Raw genomic sequence first — 27,222 nt, 5'->3', positions numbered from 1 at the left:
ACCTCTTAAACTAAAGGTGCTCGACAAAAGTAACTCGTATATCAGAAAACGACAGAAAAAGCAATACAATAGATCTGTTGTATGTCGATGTTCGCCGGAACAGGGCAAACATTAACGTTAAGCAACGCTCTTTACCTGAATATGCTTAGGTCAGGAGGATTTGCAATACACTTTACCTACTTGATAACACTATTTTACGAGGCTGGTTGAGTACAATTAAACTTGACCAACACTTAGTAACGCTCTGTTTGATACTGCTATTTCCATGAATGTTAACATTTTTCGCAGAAGTCGAATATTCAGTTGTACGTGATACAATACACGTCTTCACAGAAAAGAACAACATCTACCGAAAGTTCTGTATCTATTTCATTGTTACGCTGATAGTTTATATTTCAACATAAGTAACTGAATGCTTATTGCTTATCTTAACACTTTAGTTCTTTAAAAACATTTTGGAACCAAAACAATTTCCTCCTGAAATAATTTCGTCTTGCACTGTTAAAAATTTCTGTCCACGATACTGGTTCCTTTACAGGATATTTTCATTAATCCCTGAGAGATCGGCACTGTATTAAGGACAATATGCTGTAACTTATGTTACCTAAATAAAAGTGTAGGTAGGTTTTCTGAAGATGAGTTAAATGTTTAATTGAGAAGGTTGTCCATTCCTCTCGTCTCGCCATTTTAAGCGTGTATCTGTTTCAAGTAGACAACCAAGTTAAGTGATTATATAGAGACGACAAGAGAGTGGCGTAAAGTGAATCAAAAGTAACGAGCCTTTAATATGTTCAATTAAAGAATACTGCTACTATTGTGTTGTGAGAATTACTACCATTAAAGTTATTCAGATTCTGTATGTGTTTTTATGCTTGACTTTATTTAGATGTTTTATTAGAAATATGCAGAACATGCATTCACTACATCATTGTCCACTAACAATAATATATCCTCTCATTGAACTGTATATAACTATCTTGTTTCAAAAGTGTACATTAAATAGATGTACAACTGTTGCCGACCTTGCGGTTTCGAATATTTCTTCGTTATGAAACAATATATAAAAATTACAAATCAAAGTCTGAACTTCTAATTTGTGATACTAGTTTATCCTTCTTAAGTTAGGCATGTATTCACGAGTTATTCTCACCACTTCAGTGTAGAGTGACTGGTGCAGAAGAATTTATGTTGTAGTACCTTATGGTAACGCAGATTTTTCGTTGTACCGAGTGTCGAAACAACGGCTGATTACACCATTCTATGTCAGTTGTTGTGCTGTTTTTATTGTTGTTAACGTTGTAGCGGGCTTCAATACAAAGACGGTTAATTCGGCTGTGCATGTTTGTCTGTACTGTACAAGCCTCTTAAGTTCTGAGTTATTGTTGCTGTCTATATCCATTAATTCTATTCATGCCTAGGGCTCCCTTTACAAATTTTACTAACCCCCCATACACACACTCACTTCCCTCCATTATCAAACTGACTACACCATGATGCGTCAGTGTGTTACCTATAAACCAACACCTTCTTCAAGTCCACTTGTGCTGTAAATCTTTTTATTTTTTCACTCTTAGATTCAGTACTTCCACATTACTTATTCAAACTACGAATTTGATTTTAAGCATCCTTCTATAGTAGCTCATTTGAAAAGATTATATTCTATTCCTATCGGAAGTGGTCATTGTCCACATGTGATTTCGAACGAGCCGGAAATCCAGAAAAAAAATCTTCAGCAAATATTTCCTAATGTTTAAATTTGTAAGAGACGTTAACAAACTTGGAAACCTCTTTGCATCGGCCATCACCAGTTACTTTGGTGTGAAAATAGCAATCCTCATCTACTAGTTTTAGTTTTTCATTTCCTAATCTCATTGCTAAACAGTAGCCTTATTAAATTCGACTACATTCCATTGCCATTGTTTCACTTTGGTTATTGTTCATTTTATAATCTCTTTTCAAGACGCTGCCCAGTCTTTTGTTCTCTCTGACGGATTCACAAAGTCATCTCAAACAGTACCATTACTGTATCTTCTCCCAGAATTTTATTGGCCCTTCCTAATTTCTCTGTGTTCCGTCGCGGCTTACCCAATGCACAGATTGAATAACATCGGAGATAGGCAATAATCTTGACTGAGTCTGTTCTCAACATGTACTTCCATTTTAGGTCCATCGACACTTATGCTTGCATTCTGGTTTCTGTACAACTTGCGAATAAAGTTTAGTTCCTTGCTGACTTCAGAATATCAAGGCGTATAATCCAGTCAATAAATGCTATTAAAATAAGTTTATTTTTCTCAAACCACCTTCTAAAATAAGTCTTAGAGTCAGTGTTGCCTCAAGTGTAAGCTGAATTTCTCCGGAAGGGACACTGATTGTCCCCGATGATGATTTAAATTGGAACTGGAATTATTATTCTTTTGAACTGTAAGTGTATTTTCCGTTGGTCATATATCTTGCACAACAAGTAGTTTTTTCATGCCTGGTCCTCCCAAGAATCTCAGTAATTCTAAAGGAGTGTCGTATACTCCAACTGCCATGTTTGTATTTAAGGCTTGCAGTCACTGTCAAATTCTTATTGCGATATCGTTTCTTCTACGTCTCACCTACTTCCTCCTCTCATTCAGTAATATTGTGTTCAATTTTATTTCTCTTATACAGACGCTCTATTGGTTCCCTTCACTTTTCCACGTTGGCTTGTCCCCTGAGCTTTCGTTATTCATACGGCTGATTTTCTTTGTTCCAAAGATCCTTAACTTCACTAAAAGTGGCGTTTACGTTTCTCGTAGTTATGGACGTTTCTACAGCCTTGTATCTGTTCTCTATCCGTTTCTGCTTAGCCAATTTGTACTCTCTGCTTGTTGAAACAACCCCGTTTATGTTCTTTATTAGGTTTTGTGTAATTTACCGAAGCCGCCAAACAGTTAATTGTTATGATTATATGACCATGTGCTTCATGGATGAAAGGTTATCGGTTTTTCTGCTGTGGTTTCAGGGGTATTTCAACCGATGGCGGCTGTTCTGAGATGGAATAGTTAATAATTGAAAGTCTCTCTGTTATTAAAGACCATAAAGGTTGCGATGTACAAACTGATATGTACTTTCAGCTAACACACAAATACTGAGGAAGTTGCTACCTTCGCCTTATACGTTTAATTTCGGTTATATCTTTTACTGGTTGCTGATTTTAAGTACTCCACCATACGCAATGCTGATGGTTAACATTCACAATGATCCTCACTGCAATCAATGGTTGTTGCTGGCCGACGCGGTTCACGCGAAACACGTGATACGGCACTTGTCACTTTCCGTTTCATATCAGTCTCGAATTGGTATTGATGAGGGTCAACCCCACGACGATCAGCGGTACGCGCTCATTTGTCATACTCAGGTCAATTTACCGTTTACTACTCGCTCGACCATCATTCTTGCCCGTTTCTCCGATACTACTTCTCACTCGAAACTAGTCTCACTGCCTCCTGCAGCGCTCGACAATCGACTCCTGTCTGCTATCGACCTGGGCGTCGGATACTAATATCTATGTACATGGAATCACCGATCCCTTACACAGTCTCACTTTTAGGCGTCTGTATTCTGCTCTCTATTTCCTGCATAACTTCATGAATTCTGAGAAAATTATACTTAAGGTGCTGAAAGATAGTTTTAGATCCTGCCCTGAACACACTCTCTTCGAATTGTCTGCGTACATTTCCGTAAAATACGTGGCTTCTTTCTTAGAATGTCTGCTATTAATGATTTTTAGAGGATACTGCTGGAATATGCCGCTATTCAAACAAAGTTAATGCCATACGCTGCCCTTGTTTTTCTGTGTGTGATCTCGAGTGTTACCCCGACCGTGTGAATCATTAGTTCATTCCAGAGTGGAAACACTGCTTGCTATCCTCCACAAATTATAATACAGAAACTCAGGTGAAGAAGTGCGTGCAGTTTTCAATACTGTAACCAACTCATGTCGAGAGTCAATTCCGATATCGTTGACTTCCATTCTCTGAACAAGATAGTGCTCGATCATAGACTTCTGTATTGTAGAAAACATTATAGTATTCGGCCACCAGGAAACGGAAGCTGTTAAGGTGAGGAGTACTTGGTAACATGACATTACACTTTGTACAGCATAATTCTACAGATTTCTTACTCTAATATGTGAGACACGACCAAGACACAGAATGCGAGCTGCGGCAGCCCCACCCAGGAGCAGCCGCTGCCCTCGTACTCACTGGTGGTGAAGGAGTGGTCCCACCAGTCTGTGCGGCAGAGGTACGCCTTGAGGTCGTCGGCGGTGCGGCCCACGATCACGTGCGGCGGCGCCACCAGCGTCCTGATCACGAGGAAGACGCTGAACACGGCCACGATCACGCCCAGCCGCTTCAGCAGGTCGAAGTCGGTGATCTTGATCGCTTTCGCCGACCGCACCCGAAATATCACAGATATCCTGAAAAATTGTGCGTTGGGCAGACAGTTGAGCTGCACATTGTTTTCAGTTTCGCGCTTACATTTCCGTATTCCATTCCTCCTCCCTTGTTTTGCTGTTTCCAAATGTGTTTCTACATGTACAGCTCTCACCCGAACAATTCTCGGTTCCAGCACTGAGTGGAGAACCTGAAATGTACGTCGTTGATTATGTAAAAGGAAAAGAATAACCAAAAGTGGAACCCCGTTGCTGTATCTCTCTCACACTATCCGGGAAATTAGTCACACATATTTCTTCTAAAGACAGCTGATAGCAAATGTCGTAGAACAACAATAATGCGGTCCTCACTCATTACGGAGGCACAATTACGAAACCTCATTTCCAACTAGACAGTCACCATTTCCTAAAGCCCATAACTGAGGCAGTCTTCCTAAGGTCCCGTTTCTCAGAACTTCGTATGTTATATTTCAATTTTGTACCCTTACACCTCACTGCGTTTACATTTCTGCTGCTACTATTATTGCTGTCATTATTATTAGTATCATGCTATTAGTCTTAGTTTTAGTATTGCAGTTGTTATTACATACTAGTCGCTACTATTATTTCAAGTGCTCAAAGATATACGTGACGTTTGCTTCCAAAAGGTACCAAATCCAAAACATTGAAAAAAACGTTAGCAGTCCCTATGAAATAGCTTGCTGCGCGTAGCAAGTAACTACTTTTCAGTAACAAATACCAATTACCTTAAAAAAGATTGTCAGATCCAGTATTTTACACCAAAACGTACCGAATCCTCTTGAAGTTTCGTTGCAAGAAGTACCAAATTCTCTTGCACTGATCTAGCTGAGTGCCGTGACGCCGGACAATATAGCAGAGAACTTTGGTTCGATGCAGAAGCAGCCCTTACCAAGGCGCAAGTTAATACAGCATATTATTCACGCCAATTAAGTTATCGTGCTGGCTATAGTTATTCATTAGGAGAGCATAATCGTTTCACCAAACGCGACGCATTTTTATAGATGGCTTAGGGGTGAACGTGATAGGGGTCCAAAGGTAATTAGGTCATGCCTGCGGGATTTTTCACGCCAGTTTTAAAACCGTATTGTGGATTGTTTTGTGAGAATTGAGTATCAACTAAAATTATTCTGTTTTATTTCCATCACGACAGGGATTATAGATTGAGTGGTTTTTCCCTGTACGCGATCATTCATACATGCCTGTAGATTGGTCTTTTCGTATCCTAGAAATTCCAAAGACTGAAATTGTAATGCTCCCAGAAAAAATATGACAATGTATTTGAAACAGTAGAAACACTTCAGGCCCTGAATTATGATTTTCTTTCTGGGTCAGTTGGCAAGAATTCGGTCAAATACCAGTTCCAAAGCAAAAGCCTTCAAAAATAGTGAGGCTAAAGTCTCACTGTTCATAATATATCAGGACTAGCTGGTCTGCATGCTGCATATGCAACGAGACCAGGTTGCAAACACAAAATGTAAAGTAGGGTATGATTGCATTTTGCTTCAAGTAAACGTTTTAACTAACAGTAGTCCTGTAAAACAGGAAAACGTAAATGACCTGCTATCCATACTTACTGCAATGGAATCTGAAAGTAATCAAATCTCTTTCTACAAAGGCGTCGTAGAAGTTAATGATATACGAGTACATATTGAGGACTGGTGACTGATGTTTGGAATCGAATATCAGTAATACTATGAACATTTGATTCCTATATGCATAATCGTTCTTAAAATTCGTTTTTCGTAGTACTCACAAAAAATAATTGTGCATGAATTCAAGTATATCCCATTCTAGAAGGTCCAGTAGAGAATAAATATATGATAATTTATGGTCTAAACAAAGATAAATTATGTTTCAAGTTTTTTATTGGTAAACTTCTCCTCTAAAGTAATTTGTGGTAAATGTCACAAAGGATATGAATATTAAATGATATTTGTTTTTGAAGTATCATTTGTACTCCTTTAAAATAATTTTTAAGCCGAAAAGTACCAAATCGAAAAATAAATTACTGTACAATAATAATGAGGAATACCCTAAATTATTCTACAAGTTGTATCACAACTATGATTTGCATACGAGGACTATTGTTCCTACAGGGAGTTTTTCTGCTCTGCTCAGCTTGCCCCATAGGATTTGCTACCTTTTGGAAACAAGCTCCTTGTATGGAGATCGGCTTTCCAGTCCTGCTGTTACTGATATTGGTATTACTGCTATTATTATTATTTATAATACCATTATTATACACATTTAATTGATTTATAAACTTTAAAGAATTATTGAGTCAAATTCTGCTCCGATCAAACAGAGGATCTCGATGTCCTAACATAATCATGTTAAATAGTAAATACAACACTAAATTCATAGAAATTACGTTATGTGAGATGGCGGAAATTTAAATCATAGAATTCACTAAAAGTATATTCTTTTCTAACAAGGTGGGTCCAAACAGTAAACGTAGACAGTACTGGTGACGTTTCTATTACTTGGTAAACCGGTTATCTCATAGTTATTACACCAGCTGTTATTGGCGGTGTTCCTTCCAAAAGTGCTCTGTCTGGAAAATAGTGTACTGCTGCTAAAATGTACCCAAATCGTACGCCGTGAACTCGAAATGGGACTCATACTTAGTGCTCTTTCTGAATAATCAGCACCACAAAGTTGTCATACGCGTTAAAAATTATTCTCGTAGTCAGTAAAGTGCAAATGACGAAAGTGCAACGATGTTACCATGGACCACATTTGTTATGGCTTGGAGTACCAACGAAGTTTTGTCAACGAAGTTTTGTGCAGGTATGAAATTGGTTTTTCTTTTGCCAAATTGCATGTAATGGTACGTGACGTAAGAGCCATGTAAGATGACACATAGCAGTTTATTGTTGGTTTGTGAAACTAGCTTTGTAACAGCTATACACTGAATGTATCTTGTTCGAGATTATGGTAAGCCTACAGCCACCGTTAACGTAAAACGCTTATAAAATTATTATTATGAACTCTGCCACTGTAACCATTAGCTGCTGCGTTAGTGTAGGCTAGAAGTTAAGGTTACTTATATTTCTCCTGTATTTCGATTCTTATATTAAACATAAGAGACGGACAACTTTTGTATCTGAGTTCCTTGGGTCATACAGAGGTGTTACTTGAAAATTTATCTTGTTGATCTGCTGAGTAGCGATTCCTGCGATCGTGTGAGCCATTTATGACTTGGGTCTTGATTGGCACGGTGTTTGTGTTTTCGATTACTAGCGATCACTTAGAAATTGCATAAGGTTTACATTAACTATTCTGAAATAGAGTGCACGTCAGTTAATGAGTTTACAAACAACACAACTTTATGGGCGAACGAACTGATGAAACAGGAGTAAACTACTGAAGCTGAGGCCTTTTTCCATCTAGGAATTGAATCTGAACACTAAGAACGCAAGAGTGTACAGAACCTGTGTGAATACTGCAGGGTATTATATTCACAGTTTATATAACGTTGGATTAGAAGCATACGAGTTCCGTTGGATGCGGATGCAGGAATATGGTCAGGAAGTCCAGGCAAGACAAAAGTCGCAGAAGACGGAAAAGAGTAATAGTCGGTTTAAGTCTAACTCCTAGTAAGCTTTGTCGTGTTCAGCACATGGCCAGAAAGAATTGCTAGTGAAATGTATTAATATTAACACGTTTCACTTCAGCGTTCAGAGGTGTAGAGGAATCGCCCATATTTAAGGGAAATACGAATAATCACAAAACGGAATAAAGTGAAAATAAATAGGCTGAAGTGCCTTCTACCAGACTTACTGCGGTCTTCTTGGTCGATTATGAACAAACACAGGAATTATTTATGCATTGCCTTCAGGGACTGTGCAGTTAGCATGAAACACAGACACAGACACACACACAGAGAGAGAGAGAGAGAGAGAGAGGGAGAGAGAGAGAGAGAGACAGTCTATACGGGTTAATCTATACTGTCTGACAACGAGATCTTTCTTCCATTTTCTTCATGTTTAGAGGAACTGAGACTCAACGAAAGGAAATCCTTTTCCTAATGTAGTACAACGCAGTTGTCCCTCTTTCCCGCAAGAAAGTAAATCGCATTTGATGATTGGAACATTTTTAGAGCTTTGTTTCCTATAAAGCATTTCGAGTATCTAAAACAGTGTAGCTGTGCATGGTGCAAGTGGATTTGCGCTGGTCTGAGCAGCTCTACAGCAACATTTTTCTACTTATATTTCAATTTCACGTTTGTTATCAGATAAAAATATTAATTAACAAATGCTGAAACATAATTTTCAATAAAAATTACATTTTCAGTTGAAATTACTAATGCAGTTAAAATGTCACTATTTCCAATAAATTAAAATATGGTAACAACGGGAAGCATAACGGAAAATTAAACACCTTTTTCACTTCCAAATACTGAACTGTATTGTTGATATATACAGTTTATTCTTTTTTTCGATTACATACTTTGCATTTTCTTCGCGTCGCTGGTACTAAGGGAGTTTTTATTCATGAGTCCAATACACCATATAATTTCACCACAGTTATGTCAAAAAACGCTTTTTATTAACATAATCTCCATTCAATGCAACGGCGTTACGCCTTGTTAGTGGGAGGGGTCTGTATACCCGCATGATACCACTCTACTAGTCGACGTGGGAGTTAAGGTTTTGCAGCGTCAATAATATTCCCACCATCTACGTAGTATTTCCGGAGCTAAGGTCCTGCTGCATCAGTAGTATTCCCATTATCAACGTACGACATCACTTGCAATGCATCCTTCATTGGTCAAAACAGATGGAAGTCGGAAGATGCGAGAACCGCGCTGTAGAGTGGTTGAGCAAGAACAGTACAATGAAGTTTTGTGAGTTAGTCTCGGGTGTCAAGACTGCGTGAAGCTGTGTGTTGTTAACGAGAAGCAGAAACTCGTTTGCGTTATTGTGGCAAAGAAGACGGTGAAGTCGTATATTCAACTTGCTGCGGGTAGCGCAACACACTTCCGAGTTAATAATAATAATGAGCGTATGGCATTGGCGGCCGGGAGACCCCTCGCGGGGCGGTTCGGCCGCCACTCCGTAAGTTCTTTAAAGCCACTACGATGACTTGCGAATGAATCAGGATGAAATGATGATGAGAGACACACAATACCCAGTCATGTCGAGGCAGAGAAAACCCCTGACTCCGCCGGGAATCGAACGCGGGACCCCTTGCGCGGGAAGCGAGAACGCTCCCGCAAGACCACGAACCGTGGACATTTCCGAGTTGATAGTTGCGCCATGAGGAAGGAAATGAAACCGAATAACCGCTTCAGAGAAGAAGAAGGCCGTTGCCATGACTTTACCTGCTGAGGGTGCGGCATTCAACATTTTCTTCTGAGGATACGTGGAGTGGTGCCATGTTTCCGCGCCTGTGACGATGTTCGACAAGAAACCTGTCACTATCAGCCCCGTAACGCGCAAGTAATTCACCACAGATGGACCATCATTACCCTTCTTGGTCTTTTGTTAGCCGGCGATGAGACCAACGAGAACACACCTTCGAGTACCACACCTGGTGTACGGGTGTGTTCTCACGACCAACAGTGACGTCCAGTTAAACAGCTGAATACCTCCGCAAGTATCAACATTGCATGACTTACAGCTGTGAACGGCCTGCCGGTAAGAGCGAGATCGGAGAGGTTTGCACGATTTTACGCTACTTTGTTGCGATGATAACAGACGCCTCATTCAACTGTTCACAGTGTTTTTGCTCGCTGCCCTATCTCGGTAGACATTCTGCAGGCGCCTCTTACTATTTGCGATGCTCTGGTTTTCCGCTAAGAACAAACTCAATGACACCTATCCACAAGGGGCGCACCTTCGTTGAAGACGCTATTTTAAAGGTCACGTATAGTGCCGCCTCCTTTCGGGACTTCATCAGACATTGGGGGCTGATGTGGCACTATCTACAACGCTCACGCAAAATTCTGCATTTTTCAGTCGAAATTAGATAAGAAAGAAAGTGTTGCACTACTTATTGAACGCCCCAGGTAATTCGAAATAGGAATATGTTGTTGCTGTTAAAATTTATGTTTTAATACTTGTTACGTAACTTTTCGTTTGATAACAAACATCGAATTCAAATAACAGGAAACAAAACATTTGCAACTAGGAGACTCGCACCAACCCTTTTCAAACTACAAGACTTACCGTTACGCATCCAGCTGCAGCTGGCTCCGTTCCAAAACTATTTTGTGATTCAGACCGCCAGAGATCTGCAAATACCCAAGCGTAAAATCTCGATGTTTTTCATTATTCAGGAACTGCTCCATACTGCTTAGTTAACTGATAATTTATACGAGGATAACGGCTTTAAAATACTTCTAAAAATCCGAAGGGGCCAGTCCGTCAAGTACCGTTATGAGAATAAAAAGAATAAATTAGAGACGGAGCTATGGAGTTGATAAATAAAACTTTGTGTAGATTTTTTCATTATTTTTCTCCCCTCCACTAAATTTGATTGAAATACGTGTTAAATCCTTTCTATGATGCTCTGCATAAAAATGTGAAGTAGAAATTTATATAACATATTCTCTCGAACCCCTACTGAAGGTGACATTGATTTACTGACCCCTAAACTAATTCCAGCTAGAAGAAGAGAGATAATTCTTATTTTAAATTGAAGTTTGACAAAATCAGTGTGCAATTAACTATACAACCCACGCCGTAAGAAAACGCATATAGTGTGTCGTAATAACTTACGAATTATAGTTCGGTTTATTATAGGAGTAACTGTTTTATTTTAATATTTTGGGACGTAATATTATAGTTACAAGAACATTGGGAAAAAATTTGCTAGAAGATTGCTATAATTAATTTCGTAATTCAGAATGTTCTATTCATTTGTGGTTGGAGACGTGTTTCTATTCCAAATAATATATTTTTATTTTATATTTTCCAAACAAACTATGAATATCCGCAAGATCTTGTAAGCGATAACATCTTGGTCGGCAAATGATTCCAATCCAGGTAGAGAGGCATTTTCACATCGAACGATAGCGAGAGTAAACTATCCACTTCCAGTACTCCCAGTGGCAACATCAAGACTAAAATTAACTCGACATCCACGAAAAAATAAAAGGGTCCATTCAGTATCACACTTTGTGCAGTTCCATTTGTGCCAAGTTTATTCTCCAGGCTTAGTATGTGTTTGTAGACTGGCAAGCGATGGCGACGTTGACGATAGACACGTCGACGAGGCATAGTGCTTCAATGCTGTTGCAGATATAGCTCACAGCGGAATGATTCCGCTGTTTTTTTTTTTCTTTACTGATTTTCAATTCCCCCCAAAGCGGGCGAGCTGGCAGCAGCTTACTACGCTGCTCTACAGCCTACAGACTTTTTTTAAATAAAGGAAGAAGAAAGAAACAAGGAAAAACAAGGCGATAAAATGGTGATTTAAAGTGTAAAATGGCGTAAAATTGCGGAAAGTTAAAACAGAAAGCAAAAGGGGATGCCAATGTAGATAAAATACACAGGAATCAGACAAGTAACATAGTAGACACACAATTAAAAAACATGGCGACAGTCTGGTTTCTGTTCTCAAGAGATAAAAGGCACACCCAGTGACAGTATGATGGCCGTTCGCAACAAGTCCCAAAAAACACAACACGGAACACTCACTGTAAAACACGCACTGTAGAACACTCACTGTAGAACACTGCACGAAAGTGGCAGCACAAAGACGACACTCCCGAGCCAAAGGCACATGGGGGGGGGGGTGGCTGCAGGAGGGGGAAAAACGAGGAGGGAGGAGAGGAAAAAACGAAAAGGGGGGGAACCAAGGAGGGAGAGGACTAATAAAGGGGTTGAAGGGCAGACGCGAGAGGGAATGAGAGGAGGCAGAGGAGGGAAATGGAAAAGGATGCGGGGGAGAGAAGGGGGCAAAGAGAGGGGAGGTGGGGAAGAAAGAAGATGGAAGGGGGGGGGCAGAGGGAGCCCGGGAAAAGGACAGAGGAAAGGAGGAGGAGTGAGGATCAGAGTTGATAGGAGGGGTAAATGGAGAGAGAGAGGGCATCATTTGGGGGGGGGGGGGGGGGAGTTGATGGAAGCCACCTTGGGAAAGGAGATGTAGAGTGTAGAGATGGAGGTTAGGGGGGACACAACGGTGAAGACGTGGCAGGGGGCGGTGTCCGCTGGTCTGCGTTGGCCGCTTATATACTGAGGGCATGACCCTGATTACATAACAGAGCTAATAATGGACTTAGAATTTTCAGCAGCTGCAGCAGGAGCAGAATAGCGTACGCGCGGTGCAGTTGTTTTAACAGCGCGCATACCCGCTGGCGAATCGGCCCAAGTGGGTTGCATCATACAGCCTCGCAGCCGCTCAGCGGCCAACGCGGCACTATGTTTTCGATTTTTTATCAAATTGGTTTTACATTGTAGGACATTTCCAGGGGCTGATGTGGATTCTAACCACAATCTATTGGTTATGAACTGCAGATTGAAACTGAAGAAGCTGCAAAAAGGTGGGAATTTAAGGAGATGGCACCTGGATAAACTGAAAGAACCAGAGGTTGTAGAGAGTTTCAGGGAGAGCATAAGGGAACAATTGACAGGAATGGGGGAAAGAAATACAGTAGAAGATGAATGGGTAGCTCTGAGGGATGAAGTAGTAAAGGCAGCAGACGATCAAGTAGGTAGAAAGACGAGGGCTAGTAAAAAACCTTGGGTAACAGAAGAAATATTGAATTTAACTGATGAAAGGAGAAAATATATAAATGCAGTAAATGAAGCAGGCAACAAGGAATACAAATGTCTCAAAATTGAGATCGACAGGAAGTCAAAAATGGCTAAGCAGGGATGGCAAGAGGACAAATGTAAGGTTGTAGATGCTTATCTCAGTAGGGGTAAGATAGATACTGCCTACAGGAGAATTAGAGAGACCTTTGGAGAGAAGAGAACAACTTGTATGAATATCAAGAGCTCAGATGGCAACCCAGTTCTAAGCAAAGAAGGGAAGGCAGAAAGGTGGAAGGAGTATATAGAGGGTTTATCCAAGGGCGATGTACTTGAGGACAATATTATGGAAATTGAAGAGGATGTAGATGAAGATGAAATGGGCGATAAGATACTGCGTGAAGAGTTTGACAGAGCACTGAAAGACCTGAGTCGAAACAAGGCCCCGGGAGTAGACAACATTCCATTAGAACTACTGACGGCCTTGGGAGAGCCAGTCATGACAAAACTCTACCATCTGGTGAGCAAGATGTATGAGACAGGCGAAATACCCTCAGACTTCAAGCAGAATATAATAATTCCAATCCCAAAGAAAGCAGGTGTTGATAGATGTGAAAATTACCGAACTATCAGTTTAATAAGTCACAGCTGCAAAATACTAACGCGAATTCTTTACAGACGAATGGAAAAACTGGTAGAAGCGGACCTCGGGGAAGATCGGTTCGGATTCCCTAGAAATGTTGGAACACGTGAGGCAATACTAACCTTACGACTTATCTTAGAAGAAAGATTAAGAAAAGGCAAACCTACGTTTCTAGCATTTGTAGACTTAGCGAAAGCTTTTGACAATGTGAACTGGAATACTCTCTTTCAAATTCTGAAGGTGGCAGGGGTAAAATACAGGGAGCGAAAGGCTATTTACAATTTGTACAGAAACCAGATGGGAGTTATAAGAGCCGAGGGGTATGAAAGGGAAGCAGTGGTTGGGAAGGGAGTAAGTCAGGGTTGTAGCCTATCCCTGATGTTATTCAATCTGTATATTGAGCAAGCAGTAAAGGAAACAAAAGAAATATTCGGAGTAGGTATTAAAATTCATGGAGAAGAAGTAAAAACTTTGAGGTTCGCCGATGACATTGTAATTCTGTCAGAGACAGCAAAGGACTTGGAAGAGCGGTTGAACGGAATGGACAGTGTCTTGAAAGGAGGATATAAGATGAACATCAACAAAAGCAAAACGAGGGTCATGGAATGTAGTAAAATTAAATCGGGTGATGCTGAGGGAATTAGATTAGGAAATGAGACACTTAAAGTAGTAAAGGAGTTTTGCTATTTAGGGAGTAAAATAATTGATGATGGTCGAAGTAGAGAGGATATAAAATGTAGACTGGCAATAGAAGGCAATCGTTTCTGAAGAAGAGAAATTTGTTAACATCGAGTATAGATTTAAGTGTCAGGATGTCGTATCTGAAAGTATTTGTATGGAAGTAGCCATGTATGGAAGTGAAACATGGACGATAACTAGTTTGAACAAGAAGAAAATAGAAGCTTTCGAAATGTGGTGCTACAGAAGAATGCTGAAGGGTGGGTAGATCACGTAACTAATGAGGAGGTATTGAATAGGATTGGGGAGAAGAGACGTTTGTGGCACAACTTCACTAGAAGAAGGGATCGGTTAGTAGGACACGTTTTGAGGCATCAAGGGATCACAAATTTAGCATTGGAGGGCATCGTGGAGGGTAAAAATCGTAGAGGGAGACCAAGAGATGAATACACTAAGCAGATTCAGAAGGATGTAGGTTGCAGTAGGTACTGGGAGATGAAGAAACTTGCACAGGATAGAGTAGCATGGAGAGCTGCATCAATCCAGTTTCAGGACTGAAGACCACAACAACAACAGCAACAACAATAATCAAATTGTAGTATCCTTGAGCCCCTGCGATTCTGTGTAGGAGGATATGTTAGTCGTTTCAGAAATGACCGTAGCGCCACCACTTACATTTCATATGTACTAATAAAAAGGAAACAGAATTAAGGGATAAGGAGAATGTGAACTCACCTCCACGTCTTGAGCATGAGGGCGCCGTACGTGAGCGAGAAACCGATCTCGCGCAACCACACCCTCAGCGTGCACGTCACCACGTTGGGCGTCGGGTACATCACTATCGTCTGGGGGCACAACGGAGAAAGCAATTAGCGTGCAGTTAAAACGGATCTTTAGCCAAACTTACCTGTCAACTAAAATCAGTCGCACTTGTTGTCACTAAGCATCTATATGACAAAACGTCTAACCTGTGCAGAGATCCAGTTAACGGTTGCCTATCGAACAGCTTGCAAGTGTAACATAAATCTAATTGTATCGTGTAGGCTTTCACTTCCGACGTCTACGTTAATTCAGACTTCCTGACTAAGGAGCCGTGGTCTAAAGGTAGCAACTCTTACCCCTGATGTTTAGTTGTCACCTGGGAAGAAGTGCTCTACAGTTCGACCGCCACCTCTTAGCACAGAAGTTTTAAATAATAAATTTGATTCCGATTATTTCACGTAATTACTGGTCGAATTTAAAAATTGATATACTCTTATAATGTGTTCATTAAGAGATATAGTCCTGTGGTAAATGTTGAACACAGCAATGCAAGAACTACAACAAGAAACTGTGTACAAGTCGCGAAGCACATAACCCACAATAAAGAAAGTGCCCAGAATATTGTCATCCAGAATTTGAAAATAAGAACACTTAGCGACATCCAAGAAACTTTGCGCATAATATAAAACCTGTAGCAAACATTTTCTCTCTGACTCCCCCCACAAAATGGTGAAAGGAAAGAAGTTCGTCGGTAACTATATTTTCATTAAATTTCTCTTAATTTACGTGTAAGGTCACAAACTTGTTGTTAACAGATTACCGGTTTCTCTCTATAATGACTACCATCTGATCTGCAGCAAAAAGTGGGAAAAGACATAAATACACTCGCCGAATGTCTACAGATTAAAAATAATAAATACACTCCTGGAAATGGAAAAAAGAACACATTGACACCGGTGTGTCAGACCCACCATACTTGCTCCGGACACTGCGAGAGGGCTGTACAAGCAATGATCACACGCACGGCACAGCGGACACACCAGGAACCGCGGTGTTGGCCGTCGAATGGCGCTAGCTGCGCAGCATTTGTGCACCGTCGCCGTCAGTGTCAGCCAGTTTGCCGTAGCATACGGAGCTCCCTCGCAGTCTTCAACACTGGTAGCATGCCGCGACAGCGTGGACGTGAACCGTATGTGCAGTTGACGGACTTTGAGCGAAGGAGTATAGCGGGCATGCGGGAGGCCGGGTGGACGTACCGCCGAATTGCTCAACACGTGGGGCGTGAGGTCTCCACAGTACATCGATGTTGTCGCCAGTGGTCGGCGGAAGGTGCACGTGCCCGTCGACCTGGGACCGGACCGCAGCGATGCACGGATGCGCGCCAAGACCGTAGGATCCTACGCAGTGCCGTAGGGGACCGCACCGCCACTTCCCAGCAAATTAGGGACACTGTTGCTCCTGGGGTATCGGCGAGGACCATTCGCAACCGTCTCCATGAAGCTGGGCTACGGTCCCGCACACCGTTAGGCCGTCTTCCGCTCACGCCCCAACATCGTGCAGCCCGCCTCCAGTGGTGTCGCGACAGGCGTGAATGGAGGGACGAATGGAGACGTGTCGTCTTCAGCGATGAGAGTCGCTTCTGCCTTGGTGCCAATGATGGTCGTATGCGTGTTTGGCGCCGTGCAGGTGAGCGCCACAATCAGGACTGCATACGACCGAGGCACACAGGGCCAACACCCAGCATCATGGTGTGGGGAGCGATCTCCTACACTGGCCGTACACCACTGGTGATCGTCGAGGGACACTGAATAGTGCACGGTACATCCAAACCGTCATCGAACCCATCGTTCTACCATTCCTAGACCGGCAAGGGAACTTGCTGTTCCAACAGGACAATGCACGTCCGCATGTATCCCGTGCCACCCAACGTGCTCTAGAAGGTGTACGTCAACTACCCTGGCCAGCAAGATCTCCGGATCTGTCCCCCATTGAGCATGTTTGGGACTGGATGAAGCGTCGTCTCACGCGGTCTGCACGTCCAGCACGAACGCTGGTCCAACTGAGGCGCCAGGTGGAAATGGCATGGCAAGGCGTTCCACAGGACTACATCCAGCATCTCTACGATCGTCTCCATGGGAGAATAGCAGCCTGCATTGCTGCGAAAGGTGGATATACACTGTACTAGTGCCCACATTGTGCATGCTCTGTTGCCTGTGTCTATGTGCCTGTGGTTCTGTCAGTGTGATCATGTGATGTATCTGACCCCAGGAATGTGTCAATAAAGTTTCCCCTTCCTGGGACAATGAATTCATGGTGTTCTTATTTCAATTTCCAGGAGTGTAGACCATAATGAAAAGTATTACTGACAAATATATGCATTTGTGCGCTTTATAGATGAAGAGGCATACGTGTTTTATAAAAAGAAAGTGCTAATGTACTGCAGCCATAGTGGCATCGTCAAATGTTAAATGCACAATCAGCACCAGCATCGTCACATATATACAAATAACAACATATGCATGTGTCATGTTGTTAGTAGCACTGTTGTTCAAAACAAGCTGCCGTACAGTAGCCACAAGAAGTTTGTGTTGTAAGTTCACCAGATGTCGCTAATGTCGGCATACACTACTTTTCAATAATTAATTGAACAGCGTAAAATAAAGGGGGATCCAATGGTTGAAGTCTGTAATGAGCTTACAGGTATCACGTATAAAAAGCTTTACAGTAATAAAAAGTGATAAAAGAGAACACGATAAAAGTCAGTGTTAAAAATAGGGAGAGTTAAGAGACAGTAGTTGACATATGCTGAAATGCCAAATTCTAGATAATGACTTAAGTGATAAACACCTCCGATAGTGCACAGGATTGTATTGAAAACCATAAACTGTCCATGCAGTAAGACTGCAACAACGGGCATGACGTTTTACTTTATTGTTTCGTTACTATTAAATCCTTTCGTAACACAGTCTATATATAATATCCACAAATACCACTGAAAATTCCTGGAAAATTTTTTCATGGTACAAGGAAGGGTTCAGGAGGTGAAACGCCACAAACACGGAAATCCTTGAAAAACTAGCTTTTGCTTAAAACGCAGCACACGTTACCCATACTGTACTCAAGTATTTAGTAAGGAGAACTCTTAGCGACTTCCAATTAACTTGAAATATTATTTCAATCTTTTTCTATGCTGCTTCCTGCTTGCATACTTAACGTCAAATATTTAAGGTATAACTTATTTCTATTGTAACCAGACTTGAAGTTGTTTTATATACTGAAGTTTTTTTATAGGATCGAGGTTTATTGGTTTCACTATGGTAATTGTTCCACTGTACCGTGTTACCACTACTTAATAATTCATGCTCAACACATAAATTACCAAGGAGTGTGATAAGTTACCAGGCAATATGTAAACGACAGATTCATAAATAAAAGTGTGACACATACTGCTTTACAGAAAAGGTATTATTTTGAACTTCTCATATTAAGAAAATGGATGGAGCTATTTATACATAAATTGGAAAACTCTTTATAGCTAGATCGCATTAAGTAATATTTATTACTGACAGCCGTTTACGACAGCAGAAACTGTCATCTTCTGACCTCCAAATATTTTTTGGTTACAAATCGTGTTCAATTATGAGTTTATCACTCATACCATGCCGTTATTATGGTGGAGAATGTACAGCAAACTATATACAGAGGTGACAGAAGTCATGGAATATCCCCAAACATTGTATCGAACCGCCTCTTACCCGCCGTAGTGCAGCAGATCGACATGACGTCGACTCAACAAGTTGGTGGAAGTCTCCTGCAGAAATATTGAGCCATGCTGCCTCTACAGCCGTCATGCCAATGCAGGATTATGTGCACGAATTGACGTCTCAGTTATGTCCCACAAATGTTCGAAGGCCGATCAGGATGGCCAAATCATTCCCTAGAATTGTCCAGAACGTGCTTCTAACCAGTCACGAATAATTGTGACCCTTTGATATCGTGCATTGGCATAAAGAAAAATTCCGTCGTTGTTTAGGAACATGAAGTCATTGATTGAATGGATGCAGATAGTTTCCAAGTAGCCGGACATAACCTTTTCCAGTAAGTGAGTGGTTCAGTTGGAACTGAGGCCTATCCCATTCCATGTAAACACAGCATAGACCTGATGGGGCCACCACCAGATAGCAGGGTGCCTTGCTGACAACTTGGTGTCCGTGGCATCGTGGGGTCTGCGTCACATTCGAACACCCTATAACCAGCTCATTCGACCACGAGACGGTTTTCCACTCATCTGGGGTCCAACCGACATTGTGACGAGCCCAGGAGAGCCGCTGCTGCCGATGTCGTCCTCTTAGCAAAGTCACTCGCCTCGGCCTTCTGCTGCCATACCCCATTAACGCCAAATTTTGAACTGTCTCAACGCACACGTTTCTCGTACGCCCCGCATTGATCTCTGCCGTTCTATGTTCTATGTTCGGTTCACTGTTTTGTTTGTGACAATGTCACAGCTTGTGCATCTTGTTCACTTGTGTCAACAGGTTAATGGAAGGAGGAACATAAGGACATATGCTCACTTGGTGGTCAAGTCCGAAGTGTATGAAGGCAGATAACTGATGAACAGAGGGGTGGCTTCACAATCAAAACACGGTTATGCCGTAACTTGGGACGCCACAGATGTTGATGTTTACGTTGGCAACCTCTTACACTGTGTCTGATGAGACTCTTTGTCATGTTGGCTCTATGGACAGCAGGAAGTAGACATTTCTTCCTGCAGTACTTCACACACAGAGAGACTAGTATAATATAAGATGAAGTGTTATACTTTCCCTTCTTGTGAGAGGTTTATAGGATAGCCTGTTTGTTCCACTAGGCATACCATGCTGTGTGGCCACTGTTAGTTTAGCATTCTGGGGAGAACACCAACTTGGTATCATCTGTAGGAAACTGCATTGTTTAACTTGTGCAGTCTAATCCCATGGATAGTGAGGACCAACCAGTTCACACTACTCCACAACACAAACCTGTTCAGGCATCGATGTAGCCATTACCACCTCACGGGCACTATACAGTCGAGTTTACAGACACAGAATGATCAACATCCGTTATTAACACGCCAACGTTTGGGAGGAGCAATAAAAAAGCAAATGTTTGCTTTGAAACGATAGCAAGGAGACAAGTGGCTGCAGTCACATCCTCATTCCGAACACTTATTCGCACTCTGTTGACAGTCTCACTTACACCCTTTTGAGGAAGACGTCTGCCAGATGTTGAAAGTGATCTGTCTGCCGTGTCCAAACCGAGATGAACCTGCCTGTCGCGCCACACGCATTCTTCGATGTATGGCTGCACGCATGCCCTCAAGAACGATTCACATCTGTCTCCAAAACGTTTCGTGATTATGTGATGGCACACTTTACCTGTGACAATGTGAACAGCTCACAGTTCTAATGTAACAATGTTGTATATCCAATCGCCGATTAGGTTCATATTCACTGTTGTTTTTTGTTTTCCTTGAACAGACTGATACATTAACACGGATATTTAGATTTTTAATTGATGAATGTACTTCATATATTTCGTTGTGTAATAGCATAAAGTATGTTGAACACTCAACAATTCGAATAATGTTCCTGTGTTACATTATAATGTGAGTCTAAAGGACCTTAAAAAGATATGAGTGATGGCAGAGTTAATAATTTGTTTCCTAATATGTACACTTAATATCACAGTAGAAAATACTAGTTCATCATAGGGATAGTTCGAATTGTTTGCAAGTAATAATTTGATGTGCTTATTCTCAGCTACGTTTTGTGGTCGCTATCGTAGGAAATTAATATACATACAAACGATGCTTTAATAGACCACCTATTAAATATAGACTTTTCATTAACTTTCGAGTTCTTTTGTTGCTACCTGTATTACGTAATGGTACATATAGGTTACACATGAGAACAGGAGTAGTTATAAGAGACCATTGGATCAATGGTATGATTGTTGAAATGTCTGTTTCATATATTTCCAATCATGTTCTTCATGACATTGCTTGTGTATTATACATGTTAAATTGTATCTAGGTTATGATTCTTGAATACTTGATTAACATATCTTCCACGATTTTGGTCGATATTCTAAAAGAACAATAATAAATTTTAGTCCTAGCACCAATTTGCGGCCGGCCGGAGTGGCTGTGCGGTTCTAGGCGCTACAGTCTGGAGCCGAGTGACCGCTTCAGTCGCAGGTTCGAATCCTGCCTCGGGCATGGATGTGTGTGATGTCATTAGGTTAGTTAGGTTTAATTAGTTCTAAGTTCTAGGCGACTGATGACCTCAGAAGTTAAGTCGAATAGTGCTCAGAGCCATTTGAACCATTTTGAACCAATGTGAGTAAATTGTAAACTTAAGTCATAAACATTGATACAGCATAGAAATGAAAATGCGCATGGGCTGAGGTTCAAGTTATGATTTATCAGTTCACTTGGATAATAATCAAGGAACCACATGGTGCGAAGGGCAGACTTGTAAGCAGTTTGTAATGTAATTAGAATTCTAGCCTTGGTAAAGAACTAACTGAGCTTTTGATATGCACTCTCTAATGTTTTTGATGATCAAGTAGCCTTCAGCATTATGGCCTTCTGGAAAGATGAACGGATAAGACGGATAAGATGGTTTCCCTGTAGATGAATGCGTTTTCTTTTGTGTTGTACCTTTATTTCCATGTTGTGGTTGGGAACGATACCTTTTGTTTTACCCTCCACTGTTCCACTGACAGTGGTCGTCATCTAATTTGTTGACCTCACTGGGTGCGCCTCAATTCAGAATTTTTCTTGTTGATGCCCCACTACATTTCTTAAGAGGCGAACCTCATGCACAAAGTTTTTGTACAGGTGACATATCGCGGATAATATCAAACCTTTTGGCTTGTCCCTTTTCATTAATTTACAAGTAATAATGTGGCTCAAGGGAAACTGAGATATTTTAATGGGATTAATAAAACTACAGTAATGTGGTGATTTTATGTCCTCCTTTTAACTTTCTGTAATGTAACGTGGTACTGGCTGTAGCAGTTGGTTTTAATGGACGAGCTTTGGAAATGAGGGGAGTTGTAAATATGAGGAAGGTGACTTGTAGTAAGTCTCAGCGGAACTATCCCTGGGGAGCTGAGGGTATGCAGCCTTTTGCACAAGTACAGGGTGCATCATAATTAATGGAGTAAACACATAGAGCTGAAAGTACACGATACTAGAAGCAAAAAAGTCTCAGGAAACATAGGATCGAAAATGCATACCTTAAGAGCTACGAGCAATTTTTCATCTTCGATGCTGTGAAGCTGATCTCTTCTACTGCAAGCTCTTTGCTTTCCACATTTTTGTAAGTGGCAGTATAAACCAAAACCAGAATAAATGTCTAGTAAACATTATCTGTAAAATGCATACTCAAAAGTTATAAGCAATTGTTCATTAGAAGAGTTGTGTTTCGAAGTAGCGAAGATGAGCAAGTGTTCATATCTCTTAAGGTATGCATTTTAGAGCACATGTTTATTCAACATTTTTTTCTTGTTTTGGTCGACATTACCATTTCCCAAAATATGGAAAGCAAAGAGCTGGCAATAGAAGAGATTTGCTTCACAGTATCATGAAAAACTGCTTGTCGCTCTTAAGGTATGCATTTTCGACCTTATGTTTACTGAGACTTTTTTACTTCTTGTATCGAGTACTTTCAACTGTATGCGTGTACGCCATTAGTTATGACACACTCTGTATAGGGGAGGAGAGCAGCTTCAGGGAGTGTGTAGTGGAGCACATGCTACTGAACTGTGTAGTGTATGTGCTGTAAAAGGCGAAGGCAAAAGCATTACTTCCAGTGGACAGAACTCTGTCAGTTTGATGTAAGCACAAGAATCGTGGAAAATACTGGTACTTAATAAAGTAAGATAAATAATTCACCAGGTAAACGTTTTCCAGCTATCCGAAATAACATATTGAAAGAGGTCTGGCATAAAGGTTCAGAAGTTGCAGCAGAGTCAGTAAGCGGCCTTGTGAATAGTTTTTTAGAATTTCTCTGGACCTGTAATGCGAGGCTAGCTGGTTGTTGAGAGAGCACTGATTGGTGTTACAGATGTGATCTCAGGAGGATAAATTTATCGGAAAGTTTATTCTTTCTTTTTTTTATATAGAAAATCAGGAGGAAACTCAATGCATTGGCTTATTGACATTTAACCTTTTCTTGGAAGGATATTTTGTTGAAGGAACAATTACACCGTCAGCATGCTGTAGCAACTTCAGAGAGACCGGTGGTAAAACTTTGCTAGCAGGAAGAATGGAGCCGCCAGTACTTATAGAATTGAGACGTAATACTTCGTCACGGATCTTGGAGCCGAACAGATGAGAGATCTGCGAGCTTTACCCTTAAGTGCTCTGTAGACTGTTGTAACATCGAACTTTATGTGGCACAGAGACACGGCGTCCTCACTCTGCTCTTATTACACCAATGATTATGGTGAGCAAAGCTTTCAGCTCTTTCATATTAGGACAAGCAAGATGACAGGTTTCACTGTACCATGTTTGTCCGTGCATTCTCAGATCTGCAGATTCTTCGGTGCTTGATTCAGACAAACAGTCATGGTAATCGTTATTTAGTCATGTTTCGAAAGATTTCACAAGTCAGATGTGAAGTTAAGAATCAACTCCACCCCATCGTGAATCATCATCTAAAATGTTTTATGATTCCAATGATTTTTGTTATAAACCACAAAGTGCATTTAAATCTTCAGTTTCTTTTTACATTTTAATTTTTCCAATGGCAAATAATACCTCAGTTCCCCATCATCAGATTCAGTGTGAACGACAAACTAATTTACAGCATAAGTAAATCCTTTGCGTACATTAACTTTAGCAGTGAGACTCAAGGATGTACCTATTACATGATTAATTCTCATGTAGTTTAATTCACTTACACATACGGGGTTTTGCAAAAGAAACGAAAATTACCCAACGGTACACGCTTATGTTCAGTAGGAACAAGTGTATTTCTTTACCACACTGGATCTGAAATAAAATACTTCTATCTCTTGGTGAAATGATTTAACATTACACGACCCAGAAAATCATAAACTGTGAAATAGTTGTTTAAATATCACCATGAAAAGTATGCGCCAGGACAAGTGATATTATTGTTCGTTTCTTAAGTCACATTACTGCTCCAAAATAAAGCTGGTGCGTAACGACACTATTTGTATTGAAGTTATAATGAAATCTATACCTTTCGCTGCTTACAGGCATTGATATATTACAACGGGGGACAGTTGAAAAATGAGTGCCCACACTGGGACTCGAACCCGCGATCTTATGGTTACATGGCATGCACTCTATCCGACTGAGCTGCCAAGGACGCAGAGGATAGGGCGTCTACAGGGACTTACCTCTGTCACGTTCGCCGTGAGACCCACACTTCCAACTTACCGGCCAATGATCTTGTTTTAGTACTTTTAAACGTCAGTTGAAAATTATGTAGTACTGTAGAATGTTATTACCAATAAATTGAACATCTTCCTCAAAAAAAGAAAATTAATAAATAAATAAAAATAAACAAAAAAAGAAAAGGTGGCTCAGTCGGATGGAACGTCTGCCAAGTAAGCAGAAGATCCAGCGCTCGAGTCCAACTTGGGGCACACATTTTTCAACTGTCCCCATTGATATTTATCAACGTCCGTAAGCAGCGGAAAACCTATATTTCATTATAACTTCATTCTTCGAGAGCTGCAAGATCAATGTTATCTGTACAGATACCACCTTCATACTGTTTATATTGTACTAAAATCCGGCAGGAACCTATTTCGTCGTCGTCCCCATCCGTCCCTCTTCTGCTTCCCTCCCCACCATGAAAGGTGACCCTTTGACTGCACTGCAAAATAATCTTTGTCTCCCAGCCGCTCGTTAAATACGGAAGACTCGACAAATTCGAAAAGCACGGTTTCTCAATCTGGAGAACACAATATCAAACAGCCGATGACCGTTCAACGCAGATTGTAAAGTGAAGTCGACCCCGATGTAAAACGCTTCATATTATTCGTAAAATAAGACAACAGCAGTAGTAGGCAATCAGACACCGAGCAATTATTGGCGTACACAACCGGGACTGAATGATACTCTGTTCTCTGTAGCACGACTCACCCAGAAAATCGGAGAACCGAAAACATGCACAGAACAAAAACAAGAAAATGGTATCTCGAAGTATCTTTGAGGCTATTTCGGATGTGTCACTGCTTCAGAAAAGAGGCAAGAAAAATTATAACCAAAAAATTACAACTTATTAAAATCAGTTTTGTCACTATAACGACGTTCGTAATTTCATTTGAAGAGTTCCTGCATGTCCACTGTAGCTGCAGTGGTTTTCCGACATAAAACGGATCTAAAATCGTTTAAATGAAAAGCCTAAGATCTCTCCTAGCCTCGGGTGTAATTATGGTATCCATGTAATCCTTCTTACAGTCTTTTAGTAAAGTACATGGGATAAGACATGCCTTATTTTTGCACTTCAGCATACACAGTTGTACGAAGAAGATTTTTGTAACTATAATTATTACGCTATTAATCATTCATACGCTTATTTGACATGTAGTAACTCCTAACTGGGCAAAATATCACGAGTTTGTAGTATGTTAGCGACATTAACAAACTGAAGAGGAAACCAATGTTCTGATCATTTTAATCCGAAAAATCGTATGCATGTAATTCGCACATTATGTTCCAGTGAAGATATGGCAATAACCCACAATGCGTCCAGTCACCATTTTCCGCTTGGTCGTAGTTATTACTTTCGTCGTCGTCATCATCGTCGTCACCATCACCATCACCTCCTCCTCCACCACCACCACCAACAACAACAACAACAAGAACAACAACAGCAACTCCATCACCATCAATAACGAAGACTGGTTATCGCCCTGTAATGTGCCTACACCTGCTGGTAGATCCATCAACACTGTCGTGTACTTAAATTTCTCCATCCTGAGCTTTTACACTGAAATACTATTCGCTGTCTCTTGTTCTGCGGTATCTTAAAAACTCATTGATTCAATTTAAATGGTTGCACCTGTCGTTAGTTTGTCTCTGTCTCTGTCTCTAAAGAGGTAAATTCCTGAGTACTTTGATTAATTCTCTTATTTGTTAGACACGAAAGATTTGTATATTTTAAAAGAATGGTATAAGACAAATAAGTGAAGCAGTGTCTTTCGGCAGCTACAACCTTTCCCACTATTCGGGTAACACATGATTTACGCGATAAAAGAAATTCAGATACTTTTGAGGTGATCCACTAACGGAAATAGTTTTCAAAATCGCTAGAAAGAGTGAAGCGTTAGGTGAGAAAGGCATGTATACATGTATTGAACTGGGGACCTGGAAACGACGGAGAGGCTTCGTCCCCCGCCGTAGCTCTCAGTGGTAAACAACCCCACAACAGGCTACAGCCGTCCACTCACTCCAGGGCCGCCCCATACCGAACCCAGGGTTATTGTGTGATTGGGCCAACAGTGAACCCCCCCCCCCCCCTCACCGGGGAACGTCTCATTCCAGACGAGTGTAGGCCCCAATGTTTGCGTGTTAGAGTAATTATGGTGTTATGGTGTACGGGTATGTGGAGACATTGTTCGCGCAGCAATCGCCGACGTAGTGTAACTGAGGCAGAATAGGGGGAACGAACCCGCATTCGCCGAGGCAGATGGAGAACCGCTTAAAAACCATCAACAGGCCGGCCGCCACACCGGACGTCGACACTAATCCGCGGGGCGGATTCGTGCCAGGAACCAACACGCCTTCCCACTCGGGAAGCATTGTGTTGGACCGCACGGCTAGCAGGGCGGGCTGAGAAAGGTATCCTGACCGAAACAAATCGTAACCGGAGGGGCAACGTTCGCTGAGTACGGTGTGACAGGTAAGACATTCCATCGATGTCTTTCAGTTCTTGCTGCACGAAGTTTGCAACATGTGGTTTGCA

The 27,222-nt window shown here is 41.2% G+C and overlaps 1 protein-coding gene across 1 annotated transcript in view; it reads right to left on the bottom strand.

The window, feature by feature from the left end:
- The window catches only part of LOC126485058 (probable G-protein coupled receptor CG31760), a 613,409-nt gene that overhangs the window by 118,814 nt on the left and 467,373 nt on the right, over window positions 1-27,222 (bottom strand). Inside the window, exons 6-7 of the mRNA XM_050108660.1 lie at window positions 15,206-15,315; window positions 4,236-4,450 (exon numbers count right to left, since the gene is read on the bottom strand). Coding sequence (XP_049964617.1) covers window positions 4,236-4,450; window positions 15,206-15,315 — 325 coding nt within the window. The remainder of the gene's footprint in view (window positions 1-4,235; window positions 4,451-15,205; window positions 15,316-27,222) is intronic.

Source organism: Schistocerca serialis, chromosome 6 (genome assembly GCF_023864345.2).
Source record: "Schistocerca serialis cubense isolate TAMUIC-IGC-003099 chromosome 6, iqSchSeri2.2, whole genome shotgun sequence".
NCBI lineage: Eukaryota > Metazoa > Arthropoda > Insecta > Orthoptera > Acrididae > Schistocerca > Schistocerca serialis.
This window is presented reverse-complemented; position numbering and strand designations above follow the sequence as displayed.